Source organism: Panthera onca, chromosome D4 (assembly GCF_046562875.1).
Source record: "Panthera onca isolate mPanOnc1 chromosome D4, mPanOnc1 haplotype 2, whole genome shotgun sequence".
Classification (NCBI taxonomy): domain Eukaryota; kingdom Metazoa; phylum Chordata; class Mammalia; order Carnivora; family Felidae; genus Panthera; species Panthera onca.
Genome location: NC_138351.1, coordinates 86,754,631 through 86,781,401, shown reverse-complemented (window position 1 = coordinate 86,781,401; position 26,771 = coordinate 86,754,631). Strand labels below are relative to the sequence as shown.

The following is a 26,771-nucleotide window of genomic DNA, read 5'->3' as shown; positions in this document are numbered from 1 at the left end:
ACAAGGAAGGCCTCTGCCACCCCCAATCCATGATTTTGGGGATCCCAGTTGTTAACCCGGTTCCCTCACTGGCTTGGGAGGTGGCCGGCGTAGGGTTGAAACCCCGGACCCACCCATGCCCAGCCCCGAAGGCCCGACCCATACCCACAGACCGTGCAGGTCTGTGGGGCTGATCTTTTACAAACTGGAAAGTTCTATTGTTTTCTCCATTCCTGACCTGCCCTGTCCCACAAGCTACCTCCGAGAGTGAAACACCCATATGCTGAGCCTGAGGAATGTCCGCCTGGCACCGGCACCGGGGGTGCCTTTGGGGCTCCAGCCCTCCCTGCCACCTCCCCTTTCCCCGCACTATTGTGCAAGGCAGGCGGGCACACCTTCTGGGGCAGGTCGGATCAAGGCCAGGAACTTCCTGAGAGCGGGAGGTGGCGGGCAGGGCTGGGGGCGGGCCGAGGCGGGGTGCGAACGCCGAGTTCCCGCACTTCGGCTTAGGCGTCCCCTACCAGTTCCCCCACGACCTCCTCGGCGTGATTCTCTTCCCGCGCGGACAGGGGAGGAGGTGACCCCAGGCTGGAGCCCGCCAGGGCACTCCTCGTTCTTTCAGATGCCCCCAACAGCCCCATCTCTTTCTTCGGTTCGGTCTGGGCCCGGTGCGCCCCTCAGAGCGTCTCTCCTCGCTCTCCCTCTCTCCTGCTAGTCTTTGTCCCGGGTCTCTCCCAAGTCCCGGCGTCCCGGGTCCCTCCCCCCCCCCCAGTCCCGCCCTCCAGCCGGCGGCCACGGCGGGGGCGGGGCCCGGCTCCGGGGGCGGGGCCGGGCGGGGCGGGGCGGAGCGCGGCGGGGCTGCTGCGCCGCGGGCTGGGGCGCGGGGCGGAGGCGGCCGGCGGGACGGACGCGGCCGGGGCTGGAGCGCGGGCAGAGCGGAGGCCGCAGCCAGGGGCGGCGGGAGCGGGACGGGCCGGGCTCCATGGCGCCAGCGGCGTCCGCCTGAGCAGCGCGAGCAGCGACGGGTGGCGGGCGGATCGGGCCGCGGCTCTTCCTCGCCATGGGGGACGTGCTGTCCACGCACCTGGACGACGCCCGGCGCCAGCACATCACAGGTGAGTCCCGCGCGGCGCAGCGCACTGGGGGTCCGGAGGGGAGCTCCAGCTCTCACCCCAGTCGGCCGGCCGCGCCGGGGCTGGGGTCTCCTGAGAGTCAGGCCCCGGACATGGCGGGAGTGGCTGGGGACCAAGTCCTGCGCCTGAGCTTGTTCCCTCCACATTCGGGCGCCTCTTCCTGCCCCCTTATGAGCTCGCCCTTCCCCCTCCCGAGGGAAGGCGCCCCCCATCCTCTGCTGGAACCCCCTGCGAGCCGGTCGCTTCAAATCCCCCAACATACTACCCTGAAGGAGCTGTGGCCCACTCGGCCAGCGTGTCCCGAATCTTCCTCACTGTCCCGGTTCCCCGCTGGTCCTGGCCCCAGCCCTAGTACACGTGGCTGAGGCTTCTAGGGACAAGCCCATCAATGCCTGGACTGCGCCTGGGGAGTAGGGCTAGGGAAAGATTGGGTGCCCAGAAGGGCTAGGTCAGACCCTTGCCCTTTGACTCAGGCTCAATCAAGCAGGGTGCTCTTGCTGGCAGGCGTGTCCGGTGGGGGGCAGGGGGAGGCTGGTCAAGGCCGCAGCCCAGCCTCCTCAGCCCCCTTCTGCAGTCAGCCCTGCTCCCAGCCTGTCACTGCACCGTGGCCACTTCTTAGAAGGGCAGCTGACCCCGGGCTTCCTGGGGGAAGCCCCAGGACTGCAGCAGGGTCCTGGGTTCCTCCTCCTCCATCCCCGGGAGAACGGAGAGAGAGAGTGAGAATCTCAGAGTGCCTGGGAAACTCAGTTTTGTGGCTCACCTCTCCCGCCCTGGGTGAGGCTGCCTGGGTGGAATCCCAGCATCTGTTTCCCAGCCGTTAGTTCTTAGGGAAGTTTCCTAATGGACTGGCACCTCAGTTTTCTCCTCTCTGAAACGGGGTGAATAATTTCTTATTAGTGAGTTGTTGAGAGACTCAAGTGGCCTAATTTATGTAGCTTGCTTAGCACAGGGCCCGGCACAGAGGAAGCACCAGTGCATGGGGTGCTGGACCATATGGGGTGCGGGCATGGGTGCAGCCTATGGAAGGAGGAGTCTGCTCCTCTTGTTGGCTTTGCCATTCCCTGTCCAGTGAGCCCAGAACACTGTGTCCACCTCCATTTATCCTGATGTGTCCCACAGTCCTGTAGAGTTTCGGCAGCTGTCGGCCTGCTTGTACCCCTTGAGTAGAGGGACCAGGTGTCCCTTAACTCTGTGTCTCCAGAGCCCCACAGTTGAGAGCAAAGAAGGTGCTGGGGAAGGGTTGTCCAGTGACTGTGGTGCTGGGCCTGCTGCCTGAGTTACCCCTTTGTGCCAGGCCTGGGCCCGGATGCAGGGGTGAGGGTGAGGTAGAAATGAGTCAGACCCTCTCCAGCCTCAGACCAGCAGGGGGTTAAGTCCTGGAAAAGCCTCCTTATAGGACAGGCCTGGACTCTGGGAGGAGGAAAGCCTGGGGCGGAGTCTTCCTGTCCCCTCCCTGTCGGTGGCTGCCTCTTGGGGCTCTGTAACAGTCCATCCATTCACGACCTCCCGTTGGGGCCCCTCACCGGCCTGGGTGGGGTGTGCCTGCTCCTTCTTCGGTGGGGTTTTTCCTTCCCCCACACCCAGCTCTTGCTCTCCCCCCACCTTCCTACCTCCTGGGCTGAAAACTGCCAGCGCCCCCCACCCCTCCATTTTACACGGGTGGAGACCGCAACCACAAAAGGTGAAGTGTCCTCTCCTGGACAGGGTTGGGTTTGTTATGTGGATACTAGGCTGACTGGAAGAGGGTTGTGCCCACTCAGCCTGCTGGCCCCTGTCTTCTCAACACTTCAGTGCTATTAATAACCCTCTTCAAATGCCTCAAATTCCTGGCCCAGCCTCACCTGAGGGAGCACCTAAAGTGGGGGGTTGGGAGGTTGGAAGCAGGCAAAAGCCTCTAGCCCCCTCCCAAGGAAGCAGGCCACCCTAGAAATTCCTTTTGGAGAGGATGAAGGCTGGCCTTTGCCACCTCCAGGGATCCATGCACCCTCCTCACCACACCCAAGGAGCAGTGAGCACGTTCCTGCCTGACAATTAAAATTCCAGAGCCCTCCCTACCTGGGGCCACCCCTTTGCATTTGCATTTGGAACATCCCTTCCCACCGGCCTTTGAACTCCGAGGCCTGTTAGGGTCCTGGGGCTTGGCCAGTGGCTCCTGCAGTTTTGTGCCCACCCTGAGCAGGTGAGCAGGTGAATGCCAGCCTGCAGGTCCTGGCAGAGGTCAGGCACCCTCCTGTCCATGGTGCCATTTTGCTGCTGCGGCACCTTTCATCCTGGGATTTCAAAGCCGCTGGCAAGCAGGGGCTTGTTCTCAACTAGCAACTCTGTGGGCTTGGTGGCAGGATGATTCCCTCCTACTTTCATGAGGGAGCTTGCGTACAGGAAAGAGCCCTGGCCTGGGAGCCAGACAGTCACTCACTTCCTCTGGGTCTCAGTTTCCCTGGCTGTGAACTGATGGCTGTGGGCTACCCGATGGCTGAAGTCCCTTCTGGCTCTGAGAGCCTAACGGTCCCAAATTTTCTCCATAAATCTCCTCCAGATCTGGGCCAGCTCAGGGTCCCAACACTGACTCCACATTATATTAGCTGATGTGAACTTGGGCCAGCATGTTAATCTCAATTTTTTAATCTGTAGACTGGGATATTATAATAGTAGTTTCCTGCTGGGCACTGTTGCAAGGATTTAATGAGATAATGCTGGTAAGAAACTCAGCCCGGGGCGCCTGGGTGGCTCAGTCGGTTAAGCATTTGACTCTTGATTTCGGCTCGGATCATGATCTCACGGTTTGTGAGATCGAGCCCTGTGTCAGGCTCTGAGATGACAGTTAGGAGCCTGCTTGGGATTCTCTCTCCTCTCTCTGCTCCTCCCTGCTTGCTGGAGCCCACTCTCTCTCTCAAAAGTAAGTAAGTAAACATTAAAAAAAAAAAAAAAAAGAACGCAGCCCAGTGCTTTGGGAGATAGCAAGTGCTCAGCGAACAATTACTATTATTATTGAGAATTGTCACTTACTCTCTGTTATAGATTCTTTCTTTCCAGTGGGTGAGGAGAGTGGCCAGGTGTTTGGAGTTTGAAGGGGGCAATTGTAGCTGTGGTTTAGATCCTGTTTCTCTGAGATTTGTTCAGTCCCGGGCATCGGGGTGGATACTGTTCTTTGGATGCAAGAATCCACCAGGTTTTTAGAAACCTTGAATTCCGTGTTCCTCGTGCATTGGCAAATGTATGAGATGGATGTAGGCTATCTGGAGTGAGCCGTGAGGGCAGTGATGAGGCCCCCTTACGACTAGGAAGGAGCTAGGACATGGAGAGGTGAGGGATTAGGCCAACCCACACCTTCTATCTGGCCCAGAGGACCCGACTGGGATGAGAGCATGGAAATGTCTCGGTGGTCCATGTAGGTGGTTCTTTGCCACGCAAACTTAGATCAAATAAGTGTGGGAGGGAGCTTACTGTTACTCAGGATGTACAAGGAGGGGCGGGTGCTGTGCCCTTGGCAGGAATCCTGCCAGTGCCTAGGGGGTCGTTCTGCTTCTAGAACAGCCTTGAAGGACTCAGCCCCTCGGGAAATTCTTTTGGCCGGGATGAAATTGTGGGAGCCAAGGGAACCTCCCTCCCGCCCAAAACCGCCTCCCGACACACACATAAACTGCCCTAAGATTTATTACCCGAAAGGGCTGCTGAGGGAGTTTGCCAGTCCCTGTGCGTCTCCCTTCTGCCAAGCTCACCTTTCCCTTTGCTACATCTTTTTTAAATAGCCGCTTTATTGAAACATAATTCACCTGCCAGACAATTCCCCCCCCTTAAGTGTACAGTTCAGTGGTGTAGTGTGTGTGTGTATATTCACAGAATTGTGCAACCATTGCCACAGTCAAGTTGAGAATCAACCCGGAGAGAAACTCCGTACCCCTTAATGGGAGGGACCGCACCGCAGGCAACCACTGCCCGTGCTGTCTGGTTGCACAAGTAATGCACGCGCAACGATTTAGGGGTGTAAAGTGAGAAAATGGGCACTCCCTCCCTCTGCCCTCCCTTCACTCTCCCTCCTCGGGAGAAACCGCTGGAGTTCGGGGTGTTCCTGTGTCTAAACATACATCTGTGTGTACACATGCATTTAGCTCTGTTTATAAGAAGAGGTCCAATTGGGGCGTCTGGATGGCTCAGTCTGTTAAGCGTCTGACTCTTGATTTTGGCTCAGGTTGTGATCTCAGGGTTCGTGAGATCGAGTCCTCCGTGGGGCTCTGTGCCGAGAACACGGAGCCTGCTTGGGATCCTCTCCCTCTCCCTCTGTCTCTCTGCCCCTCCCCCCCCCTTAAAAAAAAAAAAAAAAAAAAAAAAAAAAGAAGAGGTCCAAGTATCTCTCTCTATGGTTTGACTTTTTTCGCTCGCTGTATCGTGAACATCTTTCCACATCAGAACACGAGTCGGCCTCGTTCTTCCACGCGTGGATTTCCTTCTGTGCGGGGTGCCATTTTTTTACCCATCCCCTCATCAGTGGACATTTGGGTTGTTTCCAGTGTTTTGTGAGAATTCATGGTGCTGCCCAAACCTTGCACACGTGCTGAGCCAGGTTCCCGTGTCAGAGAGGGAACTCCGGGGTCACGTTTTCATGTATGAACATGTAGCCTCTGAAAAGGCTGTACACACTCGGAATTCCTCCCATCAGTACCAAGTACCTCTGTTTGGAGTGTTATTACCCTTTTTGACAGTCAGATATGAGAAAAACGGTATCTCGTGTATTTATTGAGCCAAAACAGATAATGTCTTTTTCCACATTGATTTTACAAACCTACCTCTTCACATTTGGGAAATGGCCGTAGGTCCCCGGAGCGAAGGGAGGAAGGTGTCCCCTTTCGGCCATCCCCTCACCCAGGCGCGTGGCTTCCTGGTTGCTGCCCTGGGCTTTGCAGAGAGACCGGGCGGCCGGAAGCAGTGCCCAGCCCCGCCTGGGCCACTGCCCGGAGCCAAGGTCTTCACCCCCAGCCCCTGGGGGTGAAGCGTCTGGGGACTCTGCTCTGCTCTCGTGGCAGTCTTACATAACGAGCCTTTTGTTGGCCTTGACCCTGCCCTGCCCCTCCATCCAGCTTCGACTCTGTTCCTTTCCCATTGTCCAGGCCTGAGCTCTGGCCTCACCCCTCCATCCTTCCCATACACATGGCCAAAGAGACCTTTCTAAACCCAAACTGTGCCGTGGCCTTCCCTCCCCACCGCCTGAGGAATGAAGTTTAGAGACGAGGCTGGGAATCACTGGCTGCCATCCTGCCTGCCATCAGCACTCCACTCGTTAGCAGTATTTCTCTTCTGTGTTTATTGTTCTACCTTGCTGAGACCGTGACTCAATTTGTATCTTGCTCCTTTCACTAAAGGGTTTATAATAACCATCCCTCCCTGGTCTTTAGAACCTCCCTGGAAGCATTCCCAAAGGCTGTAGTGGTCCTCCCGAGGCCATCCAAACAGATGTTTTCTTAGCCTTACCCCTAATGCCGGATATTGCCATGTTCCACTGGGACTAGACGTTGGTTTTCAGGGGCAAACTGAGTCACTGTGTTTGTTTCCTTTCCTGCTCTGGTCAGCTTCCCTGCTGAAGGCAGATTCACCTCTTGACCTACCCTCCCCCAGCCTGCTTCCACCCATCTGGGCATTTTGAGGGAGGCTCCTTTCTCGGAGCCCCCAATACCTCTGAGCATCTTTCCAGGGGGAGTAGGCTCTGAGGGGAGCTGTGAGCTGGGGACGTGGACTAATGACATTGGCTTTTGAGTGCTTCGCCAGCCAGCCTGTGGCCCATGCAGACTCCACTGATATGTCTTCTGCCTGAAAATGGTGGCTGATAGAGCAGGGAGCGGCCATATCAGGCTCTGAATGATACCTGGGTACCTGTAAGATTAGACATCATTTAAGTGAGCATTTGCTACGTGCCAGGCCTTCCTTTACCTGTATTATTTCAATTGAATCCTTACCCTCTGTGCTTTATCCCAACATTTTACAGGTGGGGCAGAGCAAGGCAGCGGCAAGGTCCCGACTCGGGAGTCTAAGGCCTTAGCTGTTAAAACCGTGTTGCACAGTGACTAGACAGTTCCTGGTGCCCAGACTGGGCTGGAAGGCAACGTGGAAAAGGCCACAAAGAGAGGCAGGCGGTGGGGGTAGGGGGCCTGGGAGAGGAACAGAGTAGCATGTGTCAGAGGCTCCCGTGGGTTGCACAAATAGATCCCTCCCGACATTACTCAGTCTGGGACTCAAGTCACTCTCTGACCAGTCCTGTTCTCCTCCGCGTGGCCTCCTCCTCCTCTGCAGGCATAGCTCATGACTCACTCACCCTGGGTCTCCTTGCAAGGCAGGCATCAGGCATCACCCTGCGGTTGCAGAAATTCCTGAGCCAATTTTTCCTTACCCTCTGCCCGCCCCCGTTCACTTCCCGGCCTGAGGAAGAAGGGTTTTCTCTACACAGCGCTGGGCAGAGTTTGAAGGAAAGGGGAAGGCAGATACCTAACTTTAAAACCCTCGAGGGTGGAATGGAGCCACGCCCCTCTCCTGGTAGAATTTTAGGGCCTGAGTCACAGAAAGGCTCATGCATGCAATCTTCTGATCTCACAGATTTAAAACTGGAAGAACAGGCGGTGCCCACCTCTGCTGGGCACCTGGTTCCACCCCCTGGGAACTGTCCATTAGAGGTGCGTTACCTGTGGGCTACGGAAGTGAAGGGACCTGCCCAGCGGCAGAGTGGATGGTAAGTTGCAGGAAGCAGGGAGTCGAGAGGTTCCAGGCAAGGCTTTGCGGTCAGACTGCTCGGGTTTGAGGCCCAGCTTTGCCACTGGAGGGACTGGTGTTTTCGGGGCAAGTCAGTCACCCTCTCTGAGCCTCAGTGTCCTGTGTGAAAGAGGATGAGAGTGCTGTCTTCTTAGGGTGTGAGGTCAAGAGTGATGGCCCCTGGATGGGGCAGCACAGGGCCAGTGGGGGGGTGAGGACGTAATGAATGGTAACTGTGATGAGGGGCACTTCGTGGAGGGAGATGTGCCAGGTTGGTCCTGTGGCCCTAGGCACCCTTGCCCTCTGTGTGTGTCCCCAGGAAGTTGGCATAAGGAGCACCATCCTGTGACCCTGGACACCTTGGAGGATGGTGAGGCAGAGGCTGTGGCAACATAGCAGAATCATTCAACATCATTCAACAGCACTGTCCTTGCTGCCTGACGTTGGGCGGGGCATGGAGGGTAAACAGACAGAAAGATGGGAACACGCCCCCTTCCCCGGGCACATGTGTCCAGGACTAGCCTTGTGGCTCTCAAGCCTGGTCCTGCTAACCTGTGTGCCTATGAGACCCCACAGAGGTGTGGTAAGCTCTGGCCCCAGATGCACTTGGTCGTACTTTTCTTTAAAAAAAATTTTTTTTTAAATGTTGGTTTATTTTTGAGAGACAGAAAGAGAGAGAATGCGAGCAGGGGAGGGGCAGAGAGAGAGGGAGACACAGAATCCAAAGCAGGCTCCAGGCTCTGAGCTGTCAGCACAGAGTCTGACGTGGGGCTCGAACCCATGAACCATGAGATTATGACCTGAGCTGAAGTTGGACGCTTAACTGATTGAGCCATCCAGGTGCCCTTGGTCATTCTTTCTTTTATTCTTTCAGTCGGCAGTTACTGAGCACCTACTGTGTGCCAGGCACTGTACCAGGCACAAGGACACGGTGACGCATGCTTTTCCCTGGCTCTGGCCCACATGCATTTCCCGGCTGGCCGCCCCTCTGCAGGGTGAGCGAGGCGTGTTCTTAGAGGGGTAGGTCCTCTGTGGGAAGGTGTGAGAGGGGCTGGCCTAGTGGGTGGGGGGGGTTGAGGTGAAGTTGGGGGAACCAAGGGGCCGGCCTTGGAGGGGAGGGGACTTTGTCCCGAAAGTCCTGGGGAGGATTAGGAAGGTTGGTGAGAGGAGGAGAGCCCAGGGTGAGGGATGGTCTGGACCAGTGAGATGGGAGTGGGGCACATCAGGGGACAGTGCGTCTGGGGGAGATGGAGTAACCAGTCCTCTGCGATGGCGATGTGCAAGGCTGGGGACAGCTGGCCTCTGTTCTCGTCAGCCCTGTGGGGTTGATGGATCCTGTGGGTTGTTTCCTCAAGGCCTACAGTCTCTGTTCCTGTTCTTCCAATGACGTGAAACTCACGCCCTTCCTAGGCAGCTCTGAGTAGGAGAACCTTCTTGCCTTCCAAGGGCAGTGGGGAAAGGGCTGGGCCTGGATTCTCAGGGGCCTGGTTTTGAGATCCTGTCTCAACTACCCTGTTATTTGTCAGGTGTCTTCCCTTCGCTGGGCTGCAGGTTCCTTATCTGTGAAGTGGGTGCAACCAGAGCCCAGACCTGCGAGGTTGTGAGGGATCGATGGGGTAACGTGGGTAGAAGTCTTTGTGTTTAAGAAAGCATTGGCTCCTGTTGGCATTAGTCATTACTGTGTGTATGGTCCACGGTAGGACATTGGCCAGGACTGTCCCTCCTCGCGGTGTGATCCAAAGTGCAGGGTGTGGGCTCCAGTGGGTAACTGGGCTCCCAGAAGGAGCAGAGGAAGAATCCATTGTGGTTTGCAAAGTGTGAAGCCCGCTTTCCCACCCACTGATCTGTGGCCAAGCCAACTGTAACAGCTGTCCAGCCGCCTCATGCTGAACAGAGCTGTTTGCGTCCAGCCAAGTTTGTTAAGCCAGAATCTTCTAGAAGAGTCCCTTGGGCAGGAAACTTCTCACGCTGTTGTGCTCCACCTGCCTTTCATCCCCCTACCTGCTAGCAGCCATTTACGGGTGCAGACTGGGAGGTGAGGGCCTCAGTGCTGGACCTCTGGCAGGTCCTTCTTCCCCTCTGGCCTCGCTTTGCCTATCTGTGTAATGGGTCACTAGGACAATAGTGCCCTTCTAGCTCTGACCTCTTGGAGCCTGTAGGCCATGGCTGCATTGAAGGGGAAGGTGTGATATTTATTGCCTGATGCCATCTTGCTCTGGAAGGAAGAGCCCTCTCTGGAAGCTGTCTTATGCGGGACCCGAGCCCGGTGGTGGGGACGAAGCAGTGACATGAGCCCCGATCTCATGGGACTCGTGCCAGCCCCGAAGTTTCCATCAAGCTGGATGTGATGTGGTTTCCGTTACAAAGATAGAGGATCTTTATGTTTTCCAAAGTGCATGTTGGTTTAAACCACTTGGTCAGCCCAGCTCAAGAGGCAGCATGTCTGGTCTTGACTGGGAGGCAGCTGGCTTCTGCCACCATGAGCCCTGTGGCCTTGGGCAAGTTGCTCTCTCCCTTGGTGCCTCAGCTGTCTATAAAACGGGAAGGTGAGCCCTGCTTCTGGGATGTGAAGATTCTGGGAAGCTGTTGTTCTGGCACATGGAAGGTGCTAGGTAAAATGGCAGCTCCATTTTAGCGGAGTCGGGGGTGGGTTGGGGCGAGCTGTCATCTGCCCTGGCCTGCCAGGGATTTCGGGGGTGATTCCGACATCCAGAGGGGGAGTGAGCTGACAATTGTACTTCTGTTTCACTTTTTGTTTTTGTGTTTTTGTTTATTTTTTTGGAAATGTTCCCTGGTGTGGGGGGGGTGGGGGGCAGGGAGAAAAGACAACAAGATTTTGGGAGTGGGGGGGGGGGGGGCCCGCTGGGCTAGAAGGGAAGGTTTACCTCAGCTTTACTCCTGGCTACTTGGGCCACAGCCTCATTTCGGCCTGGATTTCAAGCTTGCTGATGGGCAGTGTCTGCTGTTCTTTTTCTGGCCTAGACCCTTCTTCCTCCTAGCCAGGAAGGACCCTTTGCAGTCATCTTAACCAACCCCCTGCCATTTCGTTATGGAGTAAATTGCAGCCCAGAAAGAGCAGAGGACATACCTAGGGTGTCAGAGGCCGCAGAACTGGGACGGGAATGTAGGGCCCTGACCCTTGCGCAAGGCCCCCTCCATCCCTGTCCCCATGGCCAGCCCCAGGCGGCACCGACTGGTCAGGGAGGGCGTGGCTGGCCCGGGTGGGGCTGGAAAGGTTATAATTTTGAAAACCCGAGTAAACAAACAAAGCCGTCCGTGGGAGAGAAGCGGCCCTGTGCCGGCCTTACAGATAGGCCTGTGTCTGAGGAGACAGCCCCGGCCTGTCCACACGCAGACAGCGAGGTGTTGTGGTGGATTAAAAAAGGCAGCGGTTGGGGCGCCTGGGTGGCGCAGTCGGTTAAGCGTCCGACTTCAGCCAGGTCACGATCTCACGGTCCGTGAGTTCGAGCCCCGCGTCAGGCTCTGGGCTGATGGCTCGGAGCCTGGAGCCTGTTTCCGATTCTGTGTCTCCCTCTCTCTCTGTCCCTCCCCCGTTCATGCTCTGTCTCTCTCTGTCCCACAAATAAATAAAAAAAAAAAAAAAAAAAAAAAAAAAAAAAGGCAGCGGTACACTGCCCTCACGCCCCCTCTCCCCTATTTAAGGCTGCTGGGAATCGGGGAGGGGGGTCACTGCCCAGCCTGGCCGCGGGACGGCCCTCCTGGCTCAGCTCAGCATAGCCCTGGCCCCTGTGGGACTTTGGGCAAGGGGCTTCTCTCTGGGCCTCGGTCCCCGCCCCTTTCTCTAAAACATGGTGATCCCATCTCTCCAGGAGGGTGACGAGGGTGGGAGATGCCTTGAGCTGGGTGGTTGAACACAGGGAGCTGGACAGAAACTTCATTTCTTTGTGGCTGGAGGCGGGGCCCCCTCTCTTAAGCAGAAGGGTTACTTTCTCAGTGACCCGAGAGTCCCGCCTGCTCCTGGGAGACAAGCCTCCAACCCACGTCAGGCTGGAGCGGGGGCCTCAAGGCTCAGCTTTCCTGTTTTCCTGTTGAGCCGGGGGCAGAAGCCGGGAGACAGAACGCCGCTTCTGGGGCTTGCCCTGCAGTGTGGGGGCTGGGCTGCCTGTCTGGCCTGGAGCCCCCCAGGGTGGGGCCCAGCAGACTTCCTGTGAGATTAGGGGCAGAGCCTCTTTGCTCTCCTTCCCTTTTCCTGAGTCCCCTGTGTGGTCTCTGAGACTCCAGCCCTGTGGATGGGAGCTCCGGCTAGCTGCCACTCTGAGCCTCAGTTTCCCCCATGGTGCAAGGAAGGGGTTGGATGAGACACTCTCTAGGTCGGCTTCCAGGACTCTGAAAGGCCTTGCAGGACCCCACAGACTAACCCCCTGAAGCTGGGAACACCCTTCCCTGGGTCCCGCCCATGGCAGGGCTGGGTGGGGGGGGGGGTCCCTCCTCCAGGCTCCGCCTCCAGTGGTTGTGGTTGATTCTCATCTATGGTATGAGTTCCACGAGGGCTCCCCTTACGTCAACAGTATGGCCGGGCAGGTCAGAGCTTGCTCTAGTAGCTACTAGCCAAATGCCCTTAGGATGGTTACTTTGGTTCTTTATGCCTCAGAATCATTAGTTGTAAATTGGGGAGTGATAATAATACTTCCCCAGCTAAATTACATTATGTGTATTTATGAATGACATTTATGCATTCTTTAACACAGCGCTGGGCGCAGCAAAGGCTCCGTAATCAATAGGTATAATTAACGTTTATTAATTTAAATTGTTTTAATTTCTTAACCGTGACTGAATCATAAATGTCATCACAAGGTTTACGGTCTTGCAGCATAGGGACCCCGAAGCTGTTTGGATGAAGGGTCTGGTAGGTGGAGAGGGTGCCTTGGGGGGTATAGAGGGGAGGCAGATGCAGGCGTGTTCAGAGAGCCCTGGCTGGTTGTGACTTCCCCTCTGCGCATCTGGAAGGAGTGGTTTGGGTCCCACCGTCTGAGGTCTGAGACCGCAGGCGTGGAGAGACCTCAGGCGTGGGGTGCGTGCAGCCACACACAGCTTCCTTCCTCCAGGCGTGTATTCCTCTCTGTCTGACTCACGGCTTTGTGCCTTTTGTTCTTGTCCTTGAGCCTCGGGGGTGAGGCCAGGAGAAGCAGGGGCCCAGGGATTCGCTCTTGGGCAGGCGGCCCCTCCCCCTGGTGCAGGACCCCCCCCCCCCCCAACTCCGTCCTGGCGCCCTTGCTGACTCACTGCGCGTCAGGCACAGAAGCACATGCGTTGACCGTGGGCTCACTGTGTGCTTGGCACCCAAACCAAGTTTATCCAGGCCCTGCCCGTGTAGAGCTCAAGGCTAGGCAGGAGAGACGTATGCAACAAACGGTTACCAGTCACTCATTAATTAAATAATTATCAGAGGGTGAATCATGACCAGATGCCCACCCTCCTCGTGAGCTTGCACGTGCTGGTCCTGTGAGGAGTGCCGTCCTGGGATTGGCTCTGCCAGGCCTCCTATTTGCCCTCTGGTCACAGATGAGGAAGCAGGCTCCTAGTGGCCATGGGACACGCCCAGGTCCCTTCTCCTCCTGGCGCCTCAGTTCCTTGTCAGGAAAATGGGCTCATTTGGGAAGGGTGCTGCTGCTGGCCGCACACAGGGCCTGAGGGTCTGCGTCACTGCAGTGCTGACCTGGCTTTGTAGCCCCTGAAATCCTTTCTCTGTGCGTCCCTAGGTGGACATATGGGGTACGGAGGTTGCTGTGATTAGAGCATTGGGCCCTCTAAAGGCTATATGGGAAATGGCTGCCCGAGGAACATGGTCCTTAGTCCCACCACCAGCAGGAGCAGCCCTAGAAAGGTGGCCCAGAGCCCCTGGTGAAGCCCGCCCGGCCTTTCCACACCAGGAGTTTACTGAATGCAGCCAAATAGTTATATTATTTTAAAAACAAAAAAATTTTAAGCTTATGTATTTATTTTGAGTGGGAGAGTGAGCAGGGGAGGGGCACAGAGAGAGGGAGAGAGAGAGAGAGAGAGAGAGAGAGAGAGAGAGAGAGAATCCCAAGCAGGCTCTGCACCATCAGAGCAGAGCCCGTCGCAGGGCTCGAACTTACGTACTGCAAGACTGTGACCTGAGCTGAAACCAAGAGTCGGATACTTAATTGGCTGAGCCACCCAGGCGCCCCTAAAACAATTTTTAAAACAATGCTTATTTATTTTTGAGAGGGTGGGGAGGGGCAGAGAGAGAGAGGGAGACACAGAATCCGAAGCAGGCTCTGCTGACAGCTCAGAGCCTGACTTGGGGCTCGAACTCATGAACCATGATATCATGACCTGAGCCGAAGTCGGACACTTAGCTGACTGAGCTACCCAGACACTCCCAAATGGTTATATTACTTTAAAACATTGGTTACAATAGGAAAAAAAAAAAAAGGAGTTAGGGAAACAATGTCTATGGGTAGGTGATATCCAATGGCACAACAAGAAGCCTATAATTGGACTTCAGAAAGAGGATTTTACCTCTACTACTAGGGGCAGTAGCAACAGACATCTATTGGGCACTGCTCTGTGCCCAGCCTGGGAGGCACCTGTGGCCGTGGATGGAGGGGCATGTGGTGGTTCAAGCCAGAGACTTGATTGAGATTGATTCCATGAATGGAGTCTCTCTGCGTGCCAGGCAATGAAGGTGGGTGTGGATGGGGCCAGTGAGGTGGTGCGGGGTCAGTGGGTTCTTGTCCACCTGGGAGAGTCTGCCAGTCACCAGTCTTCCAGCTTTTAGGTGCCTTCCACTCACTGTTCCTGCCAGAATGCCACCGCAGACCCCCTGGGCGATGTGCGTGACTGCTGGCGGCTTAGCACTGGACTTGGGCTGCTGGAGGTGTGTGAGGCACAGCACGCTTGAGGACTCCTTTCTGCAGTGCTCAGGGCTTCCCTCTGGCGGTCTTTCTTGTGACCTCAGCATTCTGTGCCTCAGTTTCCCAACTGTATGGCCGTGCTTACCGTACGGTGAGCTTTATGAGACCATGCCTGGTGCCTGGCACAGAGTAAACCCTCAGGAGAGGTTTCTGCCCTGAGGGTCCGGTGCCCCACCAAGGGGGGCTTGGCCTTTCAACTTGGAGCTTTCTCAGAGCTCCCCCTTTTATTGTTGATGTGATATAAGCAATATTTGATGATCAGAGAAAAATTAGAAAATAGAGTAATGAAGAAAATGAGGGGCACCTGGGTGGCTCAGTCGGTTAAGCGTCCAACTTCGGCTCAGGTCATGATCTCACAGGTCGTGGGTTCGAGCCCCGTGTCGGGCTCTGTGCTGACAGCTCAGAGCCTGGAGCCTGTTTCAGATTCTGTGTGTGTGTCTCTCTCTCTGCCCCTCCCCTGTTCACGCTCTGTCTCTGTCTCAAGAGTAAATAAACATTAAAAAAAAAATTAAAAAAAAAAAGAAAATGAAAATCACCAGTGTTCCTACCATCCAGAAATAATGACTTTCAGGCATTTCCCTGATGCATAACCAACAGTGGGTTGTGGGCATCTGCATACGGGATTCATCTACCGACCCCACCATTGTTTGAGAGCCTGCTCAGGGTTGGTCATGTGTGGGGCTGCGGGTGTGGGATGGGGAGGCAGCCTACCGCCCCGCCCCCCCGGCATAGATCCCTTTTTGGGAGGACACACCCAACATGGAACCCTAGCCAGGGCTAGGGTTGTCTAGCTAGGGTCAGGGTGTCTTTGGGAGCCAGAGAAGCAGCAGTAGCCCAGACTTGGAGAGTCAGGGAAGGCTTGTTGGAGAAGGGAATGTCTAGGTGAGGCCGAAAGGGTGCAGAAGGAGGAGAGGGTCATAGGCAAGGGGGCAGGTCTGCAAAGGCCCAAAGCAGAGAGAGCACAGGTATTTGGGGGAAGCAGAGTTTCCCAGAAATTGGTGGTTTTCTGTGGTTCTTGCTGCCCTTAGGAGCGGCCCCCTTCATGCACCACACTTCAGTTGTTATTCAGAGTCCCTCTGTGGAGGGTGCTTGGGTGGCTTAGTGAGTTGGTTAAGCATCTGACTTCGGCTCAGGTCATGATTTCACAGTTTGTGAGTTCAAGCCCCATGTAGGGCTCTGCGCTGATGGTGCAGAGCCTGATTGGGATTCTCTCTCTCTGCCTCCCTCCCCCACTTGTGCTCGCTCTGTCTCTCGCTCTCTCTCAAAACTTAAAAAAAAAAAAAAGATAAAAACTTTAAAGTCCTGTGGGGCTGGGATCTTCTTATAACGGGGGACATGGAAACAGGGTGATGTGTCCGCCCCAAGTCAGAGTCAGCAGACCCAAGCCTCCTGCCTCTCTGCGTGGTGTTCTGCCAGCCCGGAGCGGGCAGAGGAGGTTCAAGTGCAGGGCCTCCTCAGCTCTAGTTTCCCAGACCCATTTCAGGGGCTGTATCATTTAACAGAATCTGCTGGAAGAGAAAACTGAGGATCTGAGCTTAGGTGACCAGGCTCGGTTTGTGTAATGGGGGTGGTGACCTTTTCTGCTGCTGATGTGTGTGTGACCTTGGGCTGGCCTGGCCTGCTCCTGACCCAGCCCCACCTGTACTTAAAGCGCCTTACTGGGATTGGAGGGCCCCGGGCTAACACTGCCCCCCGGGCTGGGAAGGACCTGTTCTCAGGCCTGAGCTGGCCTTTCTGGCCCTGTCTTCCTCCTGTGTCTTAAGATGCCTGGGAGACCCAAGTCGAGGTGCTCTGGTGTAATCTTGCAGGGACAAATATTTGTCCCTGGTGCTGTGTTTGGTGCCAGGGATATGTCATGAATGAGACAGACAGGGTCCCTGTCCTCATGGGGGAAAATGGGACACTAAACAGTTAATTATTAAATGAAAGGTGTGCTGATGATTAATGGGGGGCTCTGACCCAAATGGGGCAGTGACTGTCCGTGTACCTGGCAGGTGGAACTGGGACCAGTTTGATCAAGCCTGAACGGCCCGTTCCCCTGGGCCTGCCAGTGTGGTCCTGGGTTGGGAGGGAACACTTTCTGGAGTCACAGTTGGAGGGTGCTAAGGGTCTTGAGGGTCCAGCGCAAAGGAGTCCAGCCTCTTCACTGGACAGTCAAGATGGAGAGCTGGGAGGGGTGAGGGACTTGCCCGAGGTCAGGTGGAAGTCAGGTGCCTGACCTCCAGGCCCACCACTCTTAACCCTGAATTACTGCCTGGAGCCTGTGCCTGGAGCCTGTTCATCACCTCCAGGGAAGGCAGTGAGCCTGTCCCCACTATCCCTTAAAGGACCCCCAGGGAAAGCAGGCATAGAACTTAGCTCTGTAGAGCGGAGTTTCCCATGAAGCACAGATGTGTTGGGCGGGGGCGGAGGGGGGACACAGGCACCTGGAACGAGGAATGTGAGGCTGGCAGGGCCTCCGAGAGGATTTGTCCTCATACCTCCCCCTCCGGCCCCCTTTGGAGCCCGAGGAGACTTGCAGCTGGTGACCCAAGGGTGGGGCAGGTGCTTCGTCCTCTGCTGGCTCAGGGACAGGCCACAGGAGTCTTGTTATTTGAATAAGCTTTCCATCTTCTCTCTGCATAAAGCCTCTTCATGCTGAGGGTCCCCGGCGTTCCAGCCAAGGGTTGGGTTTCCTTCTAGCCCAGCAGCGAGCACATGAGTAAATTTTCATATTGGCTCATCTTCCTCCTCCCCACCACCCCGCAGCCAGCCCCGCCCCCACCCTTGACTCCTTTTGTCTCTCCCTCCCTGGCTTTGAGAAGGCAGGAGCCCTCCCCCTGCCCCCACCTCACTTGCGGTCAGGACCCGGGGAGGCAGCCCACGGTGTTTGTGCGTGTATACACGTGTGTGAGAGGGATGGGCGGGCAGGGGGGCTTCTGGGGCCCGAGGCAGCCTGATTTGGGCTTGGTGAAAAGGAGGTTGGCGTCGGAGGGTACCGGGCTAATGAAGTGGGTGGGATTTGTATCTCTGAGTTTATTTAGCCCTTTTCCGGTAAGGTTGGGCCACAGTAACTGGTACTTATTAGTGATTAGTTCTTATTGGAACAGCAGCTGGCACTTATCAGGCTCTTACCAACAGTCAGGCAGAGTGCCAGGCACGTCTCATGCAGTGTCTGCTTTTGTTCCCACAACTACTCATCGAGGTGTGTATTATTTTTCTCCCTGTTTTGTTTTCTTATTTTTCTTTTTTTTTAAGTTTATTTATTTATTTTGAGAGAGAGAGAGAAAAAAATGCACATGTGTGCGTGCAAGGGAGGGGCAGAGAGAGAGGGAGAAAGAATTCCAAGCAGGCTCTACACCGTCCGCCCAGAGCCCAACAGGGGACTCAGAGTCATGAACTGTGAGATCGTGACCTGAACCGAAACCGAGAGTCAGATGCTTAACTGACTGAGCCACCCAGGTGCCCCTCTCCCTGTTTTATTGATAAAGAAACTGAGGCTTGAGAAGTCACAGTCAGTAGCAGAGCCTGTCTGGTCCCAAAGTTTGTGTTTTTACTCCTCTTCTTCCTCCTGGGACAGAATCTTCTCTCCAGCCTCCTTGTGGCCATCCGGCCTCTCCTTGCACACCTCCAGTGACAGGGAGCTGTTTACCTCTTAGGGTCACCTGTCCCACACTGGTCATCTGAGATAGTCTTCCCTGGAGTTCTGTCTTTGGTGGGTCACTTGAGAACAGGTTCCAGTTGGGCTGGGGTGTGTCTGTGGCTGGGTTTCCCCAGCAGTTGTTTTCCCAGGGAATTATCCAGCTCTTTCGTTGGGGGAGAACTAAGTCTGCCCTCCTTTCCCTTAGCAGCCCCTACCTGGCCCTTCATATGCCATTCGTCACATACTGAGCAAGCCTGAGCAAACTTGATGTTGAAACCCTAGAGGTGATTTTCATTATCATTGATCTGGATGTCTTAGTCAATGCAGTAAGATAGGAAAAAAGAGAGAGAGAGACAGAGAGAGAGAGAGACAGAGAGAGGTATAGATACAAGATACCAGGAGAGAGATACATGGTCTTGCCTTGTGGACTTCAAAGCACTTTTTCATCTAGCTTTTCCTTTAGCTTTGAACAAAAATTTTTTCTAACTTTCCTTTTATTTATTTTGCGCGCGCGCGTGCGAGAGAGCACATGCATTGGGGGTGGGGGGGGGAGGGGGTTGGAGGGGCAGAGGGAGAGAGAATCTCAAGCAGGTTCCACGCCCAACGTGGAACCTGACACGGGCCCAATCCCAGGACCCTGGGATCATGATCTGAGCCAAAATCAAGAGTCGGGCACACAACAGACTGAGCCATACAGGTGCCCCCCCGACTCCAATTTTTTTTCTTTAATTTTTTTTTTTTTAACGTTTTTTTTTTTTTTTTTAATTTATTTTTGGGACAGAGAGAGACAGAGCATGAACGGGGGAGGGGCAGAGAGAGAGGGAGACACAGAATCGGAAACAGGCTCCAGGCTCCGAGCCATCAGCCCAGAGCCTGACGCGGGGCTCGAACTCACGGACCGCGAGATCGTGACCTGGCTGAAGTCGGACGCTTAACCGACTGCGCCACCCAGGCGCCCCTCTTTAATTTTAAGTATCATACACCCAACGTGGGGTGCAAACTCATGACCCCGAGATCAAGAGTCGCACGCTCTTCTTTTTTTTTTTTTTAATTTTTTTTTCCAACGTTTTTTATTTTATTTTTGGGACAGAGAGAGACAGAGCATGAACAGGGGAGGGGCAGAGAGAGAGGGAGACACAGAATCGGAAACAGGCTCCAGGCTCCGAGCCATCAGCCCAGAGCCTGACGCGGGGCTTGAACTCACGGACCGCGAGATCGTGACCTGGCTGAAGTCGGACGCTTAACCGACTGCGCCACCCAGGCGCCCCTAAGAGTCGCACGCTCTTCTGACCGAGCCAGCCAGGCACCAGCTTCTCCCCCAGCTTTGTCCATCCTGTGGGGCTCCCTGTGGGAACTGGAGGCTCAGACAAGGAGTTTGCCCACCTGCAGTGCCACGGAGCGGAGGAGCTGTGGTTGGCTGAGGTTTGGCGGTGTGCGGTCTGTTGCGTAGTTGCTTTCAGAATCTGTTGCTGTTTCTGTCTCCGCTTCCCCTTTCTGATTAGTTAACTCCTGAGGGATGAGGGCCCAGAAAGATGGGACCCCAAGCATGTCACCTTCCCGTCCCTCCGAGTGGCCCCCTGAGAGACTGAGTGGCCGTTGTTCTGTTTCCCCGTTCCTGCCCCCCACTTCATGGCATGAAACTCATTGCAGAGCACTGCTGTTTGCACAGATGGGCGCACCACGGGACCCCTGAGCTTGTGAAAGACCCCAGTGCCCACCTGAACACTCATTTCCTGGCCATCAACGCTCGGGCAGATGGAACTTCTTTCCATCAGTAGGCCTCGTTATTGATAACACAGGACCCCGTCTGGTCAGGCTCTGTAGATCTCCTCATTTCATCAAATCCGAATGACAACCTCGCCAGATGGGTACTGCTGGTCCTCCCATTTTACAGCTGAGGAAACTGAGGTTCTGAGAGTATCAGTCCCATGCCCACGGTCCTACAGCCCAGGAGCGGTGGAGTTAGTACTCGAAATGAGATCTGATTCCAGAACCTTGATACCGTTCTTGACATAGAAGGTATTCCTACATTTATTTGTGGAATGGATTCATGCTTTCTCGAATGTCTGAATTTGTGCATTTCCTGTGTCTCTGCTTGGCACCCTCTCCCTGCCCAGTCCTCCTCCTCCTTTACCTACTTAGCACCTCTTCGTGTCTCAGGCGCCATTTTCTTCCGGAAGTCTTCCCTGACTCCACCGGCTAGGTTAGCGGCCTCTCATCTGGGCTCCTGTAACTTCCCGTGCTGCTCCCAACTGGGGGCTTACCATGCTCATTGTAGGTTTTGTTGATAGTCTTTCTCCCTCATTAGACAGAAGGGCTGGTCTAGTTCCTTCCTGAATGCCCACTGCCGCACGGTTGGTGAACGAGGGCAACATGAAACCTTTCTGGGCTAGCACAATGGAGCCCCCAAGACCCTCACTGGACTCTGGCTCTGCCTCCAGTGGCCATTTTGGTTGGCTCCGAGGGCCTGAATTTCACGCCGGCTCCTGTCCTCAGCTCCTGCGTCTTGTGGCCGATGGGGAGGGGCTGGGGCTGAGCAGTGATGCTGGCTGCCAGGTGGTCAGAGAGGAAGGGCTCAGTCAGGAAGGTCTGCCTGGGCATCTCAAGGGCTGGGCACCGAGGGGAAAGTCGGTGGTGGGTTCTCAAATGGGCGGGGTCCAGGCCAGTGTGAGGGTGCTGTGGCAGAGCGCCCCGTGTCTCCAGTCCAGACTTGGACATGTGTCGAGGAAATCAGGGCTGCTGCCCTTTGGCCTGGGGCAGTTGTGACAGGTGTCCAGGCCCCAGGTTAGAGGGCTCCAGTGGGTGTGGCGAGGATGAAAAGAAGGGAATGGAGGAGGGTGTTGCCCAGAAGTCAGCAGGGATGGGTGGGCGGGGGTGAGGAGGATGGAGGTTAGTGTTTACAAAATCACCGTCACAGATCAGCTGCCTCTTTGCCCGTCCTGTTGACAACAGCTGCCTGAGAGAGAAGCCAGTTATCCCCAGTGCACAGAGAATACCCGGGCTTAGAGGCGAGGCCACAGGACCACGGAGCTGGGCTTTGTTGGCACCTGTCTGGTTCCCAAACCAGGGCTCTCTCTGAGAGGGACAAGGAAGTTAAGCAGGGGTGTGCACAGTGTGAGGCCGCTGGTCCTGCTGGAGCATCTTGGAGCTCTGGGGGTCCTCCAGGCTGCCTTCGACTCCCCCTTTGATCCTTTTGTCATGGCTTCCTCGGCCTGGGGTGTGGCCTTGGCCACGGCAGGGCTTGGTGCAGAACACCAGCCCCCGGAGGAACCCCAGGAGTGGGAGCGGTGCCCCCCACGGTAGGCGCAGTGCCGGGGACCCTGCGGTGGGCCCGGGGTAGGTGTGGGTAGAGGCCAGTCCTGCCCTGGCTGGGGCCGGGGGTGGGGCCTTGGCACCCTTTCTCCACCCTCCGCAGCTTGGCTCTGTGTTCTTGGGTTCTGGGCTCCCGGAACAAGCCGCCAACTGTGAGCTGTGGGTACGGTGCTGCCAGGCAGGGAGGGAGGGCCCCGGAGGAGATGAGAGGGCTTTTGTTTCCCTGTTTGTGTCAAGATGGGAATCGACTTCCTCCCACCAGGCTGCCCGGGGTATAAAGGAAAGGGCAGTCCCCGGTGGGCGGGTCTTCAGTCTGCCTTTTTTTCTTTCTGACATTTCTCTGGGCCCCACTTCAGCCACCTGCCTCCCTCCTCAGGCCCTCCCGTACACTCTTCCCCAGCAGACCTGGGTCTCTGAGCCGTGGTTAAATATTTGCCAACTGAGAAGAGCTTTAAAGGCAGCTTTGTGAGAAATCCCACTGCCCTGTCCCAAAGCTGCCTTTGCGACGGGGAGCCCCAGGCAGCCTCTGCCCTCCTCAGCCTCCTTTTTGGGCCCGTGGCGGCCATTTGGGCACCTGAAACTGGATGGCCTTCCCTCCGGGGGTGGCCTTCCCCACTCAGCACTTGCTTATCGGGCACGCACCTGGGCCAGGCACTAGCTGGGTTCCGGGGAGACGGCGGGAACAAGGTCTCTGTCTGGGGAGTGGGGTCGAAGGAGCCTTTCATGGGGATACAGCAGCTGTAGGTGAGAAGAGGGCCAAGGAGAAGTGGGGGCTGCGGGCACTGGACCTGTCTCGGGTTCCGAGGAGGTGATGTTCGAGCCTGAGGGGGAGGAAGAGGAGATGGCCAGGCTGAGGGGGCTTTGAGAGAATGTTCCAGGCCGGAGACCCTCAGACCAGAGCCAGTTCCCTCTCCTGGGTGCTGAATTCTGACCGCACCCCCCACCCCCCCTTCTTTCTCTTCACCCTGTTCTCACAAGGTTGCTTCTTTCCTATTCCCCAGCCTCGGTTTCCCCATCTGTCCAATCCGGAGCTCGAACTTCATCTTAGAGGGCCCTTCCCAGGTCCAGTGGCCTGTTATAAGCATATGTCACTGGTCCATTAATAAGGGGACACTCCGGGGCAGGGATTCCACTGGTGCCAAAGGTTAAGATGGCAGCCATGTATCTTTATATTGTTCACCCAGTGCTTTGTTGACAACAAAAGTCAGCATCTCCTGAGGACCCCTCATCACCGAGTGAGATTGTGTGTGGGAAACTATCACGTTATGCCCATTTTACAGACAAGGAAACTGAAGCCCAGAGAGGCCGTCCTGAGCTCAGGGTTTGCTTCTTGCTTCAAGCTTGGCCCCCCTAACACCCCTGCCTCTATGAGACACCCACTTTTCTGTCCCCAAACCCGTGCCACACTGGGCGCTTGGGATACAGAAGGTAACAAGGTGCCCCTTTTGACCCGGGCAGCTGCCAGGCGAGTGGGGGATGTCCTGGCAGAGAGACCACAAATGTTTTCGAGCTCTTTCTCTGTTTCAGCACCATTCTAGGTGTTGGGACAGAGCAGTGGACAGTGGATGGCTTGGCTTCAGGTCACAATTTCCCTCTTACCTGTGTGACGTTGGACAAGTCGCTTCACCTCTCTGAGCCTCATCTGCAAAATGGGTTCAAGAGTAAATCTGGGTGAGGGTTAAATAACGTTGAGGATACTTGTTAGCATATATGGGAGCTGCCTCCGTGCCTGGCAGTGGGTGAGTGCTACAGGCCTTCGCTCAGGTCCCAATTATTATTATAATTATGCACCAATGGGCAATCCCAGGAGATATTTGAGTGGGACCTTGAAGTCTGGCTAAGACTTTGTGTTTTTCTTTTTTTGGCTAAGACCTTGAACTGTGGAAACGAGGGGGGAAGGGGCTTCTGCAAGGGGGCACAGCACAGGTGAAAGCGTAGAGATGGGGGCCTGGGGTGGATAGGAAATTACCAGGGTGGGGCCTCGGGGAGGGAAATGGGGCTCAGAACCTGCCGGGTCCTGGATCCGATTCAGTGTTCTGTCTGCGGGCCACGGTGCGCCAGGCCCCGTGGCGGGTGTCAAGAATGCAATGACGGGCGAACCTCCCGTCTCCTGGGGTGTTGGAGCCCTGGAAGAGCCTCTCTGAAGCACTTTGCATGACTGTCCTTTGTGTCTCCACATCCCCGGGAGCCCGGGTTCAAGCCCCCAGCGTGGATTCAGGCTTCTCTACCTGACAGCTGGCTGACTTTGGACAAGTCACTGGGCCTCACAGCCTCCTGTTTCCTCAGTGGGGGTGGTACCTGTACCCACCTCCTGGGGTTGCTGCCAGGGCCCGGTGGCAAATGCAGTAAAGGCCCTGCAGAGTAAGCCTGGGGATCAGCCGCCAGCGTTGTGCCTTACCAGCTGTGTGACGCTGCGTAGGCTCCTTAACTGCCTGACGCTTTCTTCCCTCCTCTGTCCACTGGGGTAATGACAGACCCTCCCTCCCTGGGCCATTTTGATCTCCTCCATAAAGCCCCTTGCACAGAGCTGGCATGCCATCAGGTAGTTGCCACAATCGGGCCTTGGCATGCTGCGGGCTGCTGTATTTATGGGGAGAGAATTTTCCCTTGTTCCCGGCTCCAGGGAAGGGGTGACCAGCAGAGGGTCCCTTCAGGGCAGCTGAGGCCAGCAGGGAGGGAACCTCGTGGGTGGCAGTCACCTTCCCGAGTAAGAAGGAAGGTGTTGTGCGCATCCGCTCATTTCTGGGGCCTGGCCACAGCCCTTGGGTTGGGCATAAGCCTCCCGTTCTGTGATGAGGAATCTCTGGGGTGTGTGTGGGGAGCTTTATTGCTCAGCGAGGGTGGCTCTGTGCCCCAGGGCGGCCCTGGCTCTAGATCTCGCCTCTGGCTTCTTGCTCTGAGCTTCCTACTATGCGCCAGGCCCTGTCCCAGATGTGGTGGGTACTGCCTGGGGGAGTCCGACAGGAAACAGGCCTTCACCCACTGCAAGATCAGTGGGGGGCTATGGAAATAAGTGGGGGATACCCACTGGCCTGGGGGCATCCTGGGGGAGAGAGTGGTGCAGTGGGGGGCTGAGAAATGGGCACCCCCCCAGCGGAGGGGGGAGGAGTGTTCCTGACCTGGAGACCCCATGGCAAGGAAGAGAAGGCAGGAGCCTGGGGGCCTTCTGAAGAGTTTAGTCTTTGTCCCAAAGGCAGTGGGAGCCATGGAAGGTTGTTGAGCAGAGAAGGTTCAGGGTGAGAGCTGTAACACGAAGATCCCTGCGGCTATTGTAAGCAAAGGATCTGAAGGAGTCAGGAGTGGAAATGGGTAGAAATTTGGAGGCCGGGCAGACGTAGGATGGGCATTCCCATGGCTGGGGGGCAGTGACTTGTGGCACAGTCAGGGCTCAGCTGTACTGGCCTCTTGACCGTCCCCTGGTCAGCTAGGAAGTCCACCTCACCCTGATGGCCTTGCGCTGGGCCGTGGGGCATGGCTGGTGGGGGAATCCTCTCGGGCCCAGAAGTGGGGTTCCAGGGACCTGCTGCTGCTATACAGGTGCTCTGAGCAAACCCATTCTTCAGGGGGTATTTGTGGGGTGACCTTGGATCAGTCCCGTGCCCTCTCTGGCAGCTGTCTCTCTTCTGAACAAGAACTGGCTGTTGGGGTGAGGGTGCCACTCAGCTGACTTAACCCCCTCTTGGCTTCGGCTCTGCGGGGTTCCGGCTGCTAGTTCAGGCTCTTCTCACGGGCGGTCTGCCGGTCCCCCTCCTCTGCTGGCCAGTGGAGCCTGTCATTACCCCTTCTTCCTGACTTTGCCCCTGATTACAGGTCCTGAGTGGGAGCCATGTCAGCCTTTCTGACAGCGGCCACCCACAGGGCCAGTGCGGTGTGGAACCCCAGCTCCCGGAGGCTGGCAGGTGGGGGTGAGATGGATTTGCCCAAACTCTGGTTCTGTGTTAGACTCAGGCTGATCTGGGTTCCTGTCATTTACAAGCTATGTGTTTCCAGAGAAGTCACTTAACTTCTCTGAATCTCAGTGTCTTCCTCTGTAAAGTGGGGACAACACAGGAAATAACACGTGTGAACGTGTAGCACCGTGCTGGGTGTGGAGGGGTGCTGAACACTTGGCTGTTGCTAGTATTTCTTAATAGTGATAGTAGGGTGGCCAGGTAGAAGGGCCCTGGGTTGGGCACTGGGGGCCTGACGTGCTGACCCAGCTCTGTTGACATATGCTGTGCGACCCCAGGAGAGTGTCGCCACCTCTCTGGACTATAAGCTTTCCCTGCTCTCCTAGGCGGATGATGGAGATGGTGGTACTTTGGGCAGCTGTATGACACGGGGAAACTGAGTCCCTGGCTGCCTCCTCTACCTCTCCACCCTGGGCCTTCTCTCCAGGGCTCTGAGAACCAGGTAGGCAAGTTCCGGGCCTGCCCTGCCCTACAGGGTGCCGCCTGCCTGGTTTCAGTCGGCAAATCTCTTTCAGCCCTGAAACCGGGACGGGCCTCGTGGGTGAGGTGTGTCCCTGGGGCCCGCTGGAGGGACCGGATGAGCCGGGAACAGATTTGGCGCATTGCCCTCAACTCGGGCCAAGCTGGGGCTGGGACCAACGTGAAGCCCCTGTGGCTGGCACAAGGCTGACGTGGTCCCGGCTGGAGATTGCCCTCTTCGTCCTGGGACCCGGCAGTCAGTGTGGAGGGGGCCCCGGGCCTGGGCTCAGATCCTGCCTCTGCTGCTCCCCAGCTGAAGGACTTGGCAGGGATCCCGGTTCTCCTCATCTGAAATGAGACACCGCCTGCCCCAGGTTGAGTCCAGGATTGGGGGGGTGACTCAACGTGACATGTGCTGGGCTTTGGGAGGGTCACGAGAAGGCCTTCGAGGCTCTCTGGGACACCTCCGCACTCCTTTTTCTCATCCTCTGCTCCGCGAGCCCCTTCTCCTCTCTGAGCCTCAGTTTTGCCATCTGCACAGTGGGCTAAGTCCCCCTGTCCCCCAGAGTTGGCAGGGGACTGCGGGCCACCCTGGGGCCTCCCACATTCTTGCCCAGCCCCCGCTTTCTGAGTGCAGGAAGCAGCGTGACCCCTAACGTTGTCAGTTTGGGAAATCAGAGAT

At 56.2% G+C, this 26,771-nt stretch overlaps 1 protein-coding gene across 1 annotated transcript in view; it reads left to right on the top strand.

Annotated features, from left to right (window-relative positions):
• Window positions 1-841: 841 nt before the first annotated feature.
• NIBAN2 (niban apoptosis regulator 2) overlaps window positions 842-26,771 on the top strand; it is a 53,947-nt gene continuing 28,017 nt past the window's right edge. The window contains exon 1 of the mRNA XM_078436470.2: window positions 842-1,094. Within this exon, the coding sequence (XP_078292596.1) occupies window positions 1,040-1,094 (55 nt within the window). The 5' untranslated portion in view covers window positions 842-1,039. The remainder of the gene's footprint in view (window positions 1,095-26,771) is intronic.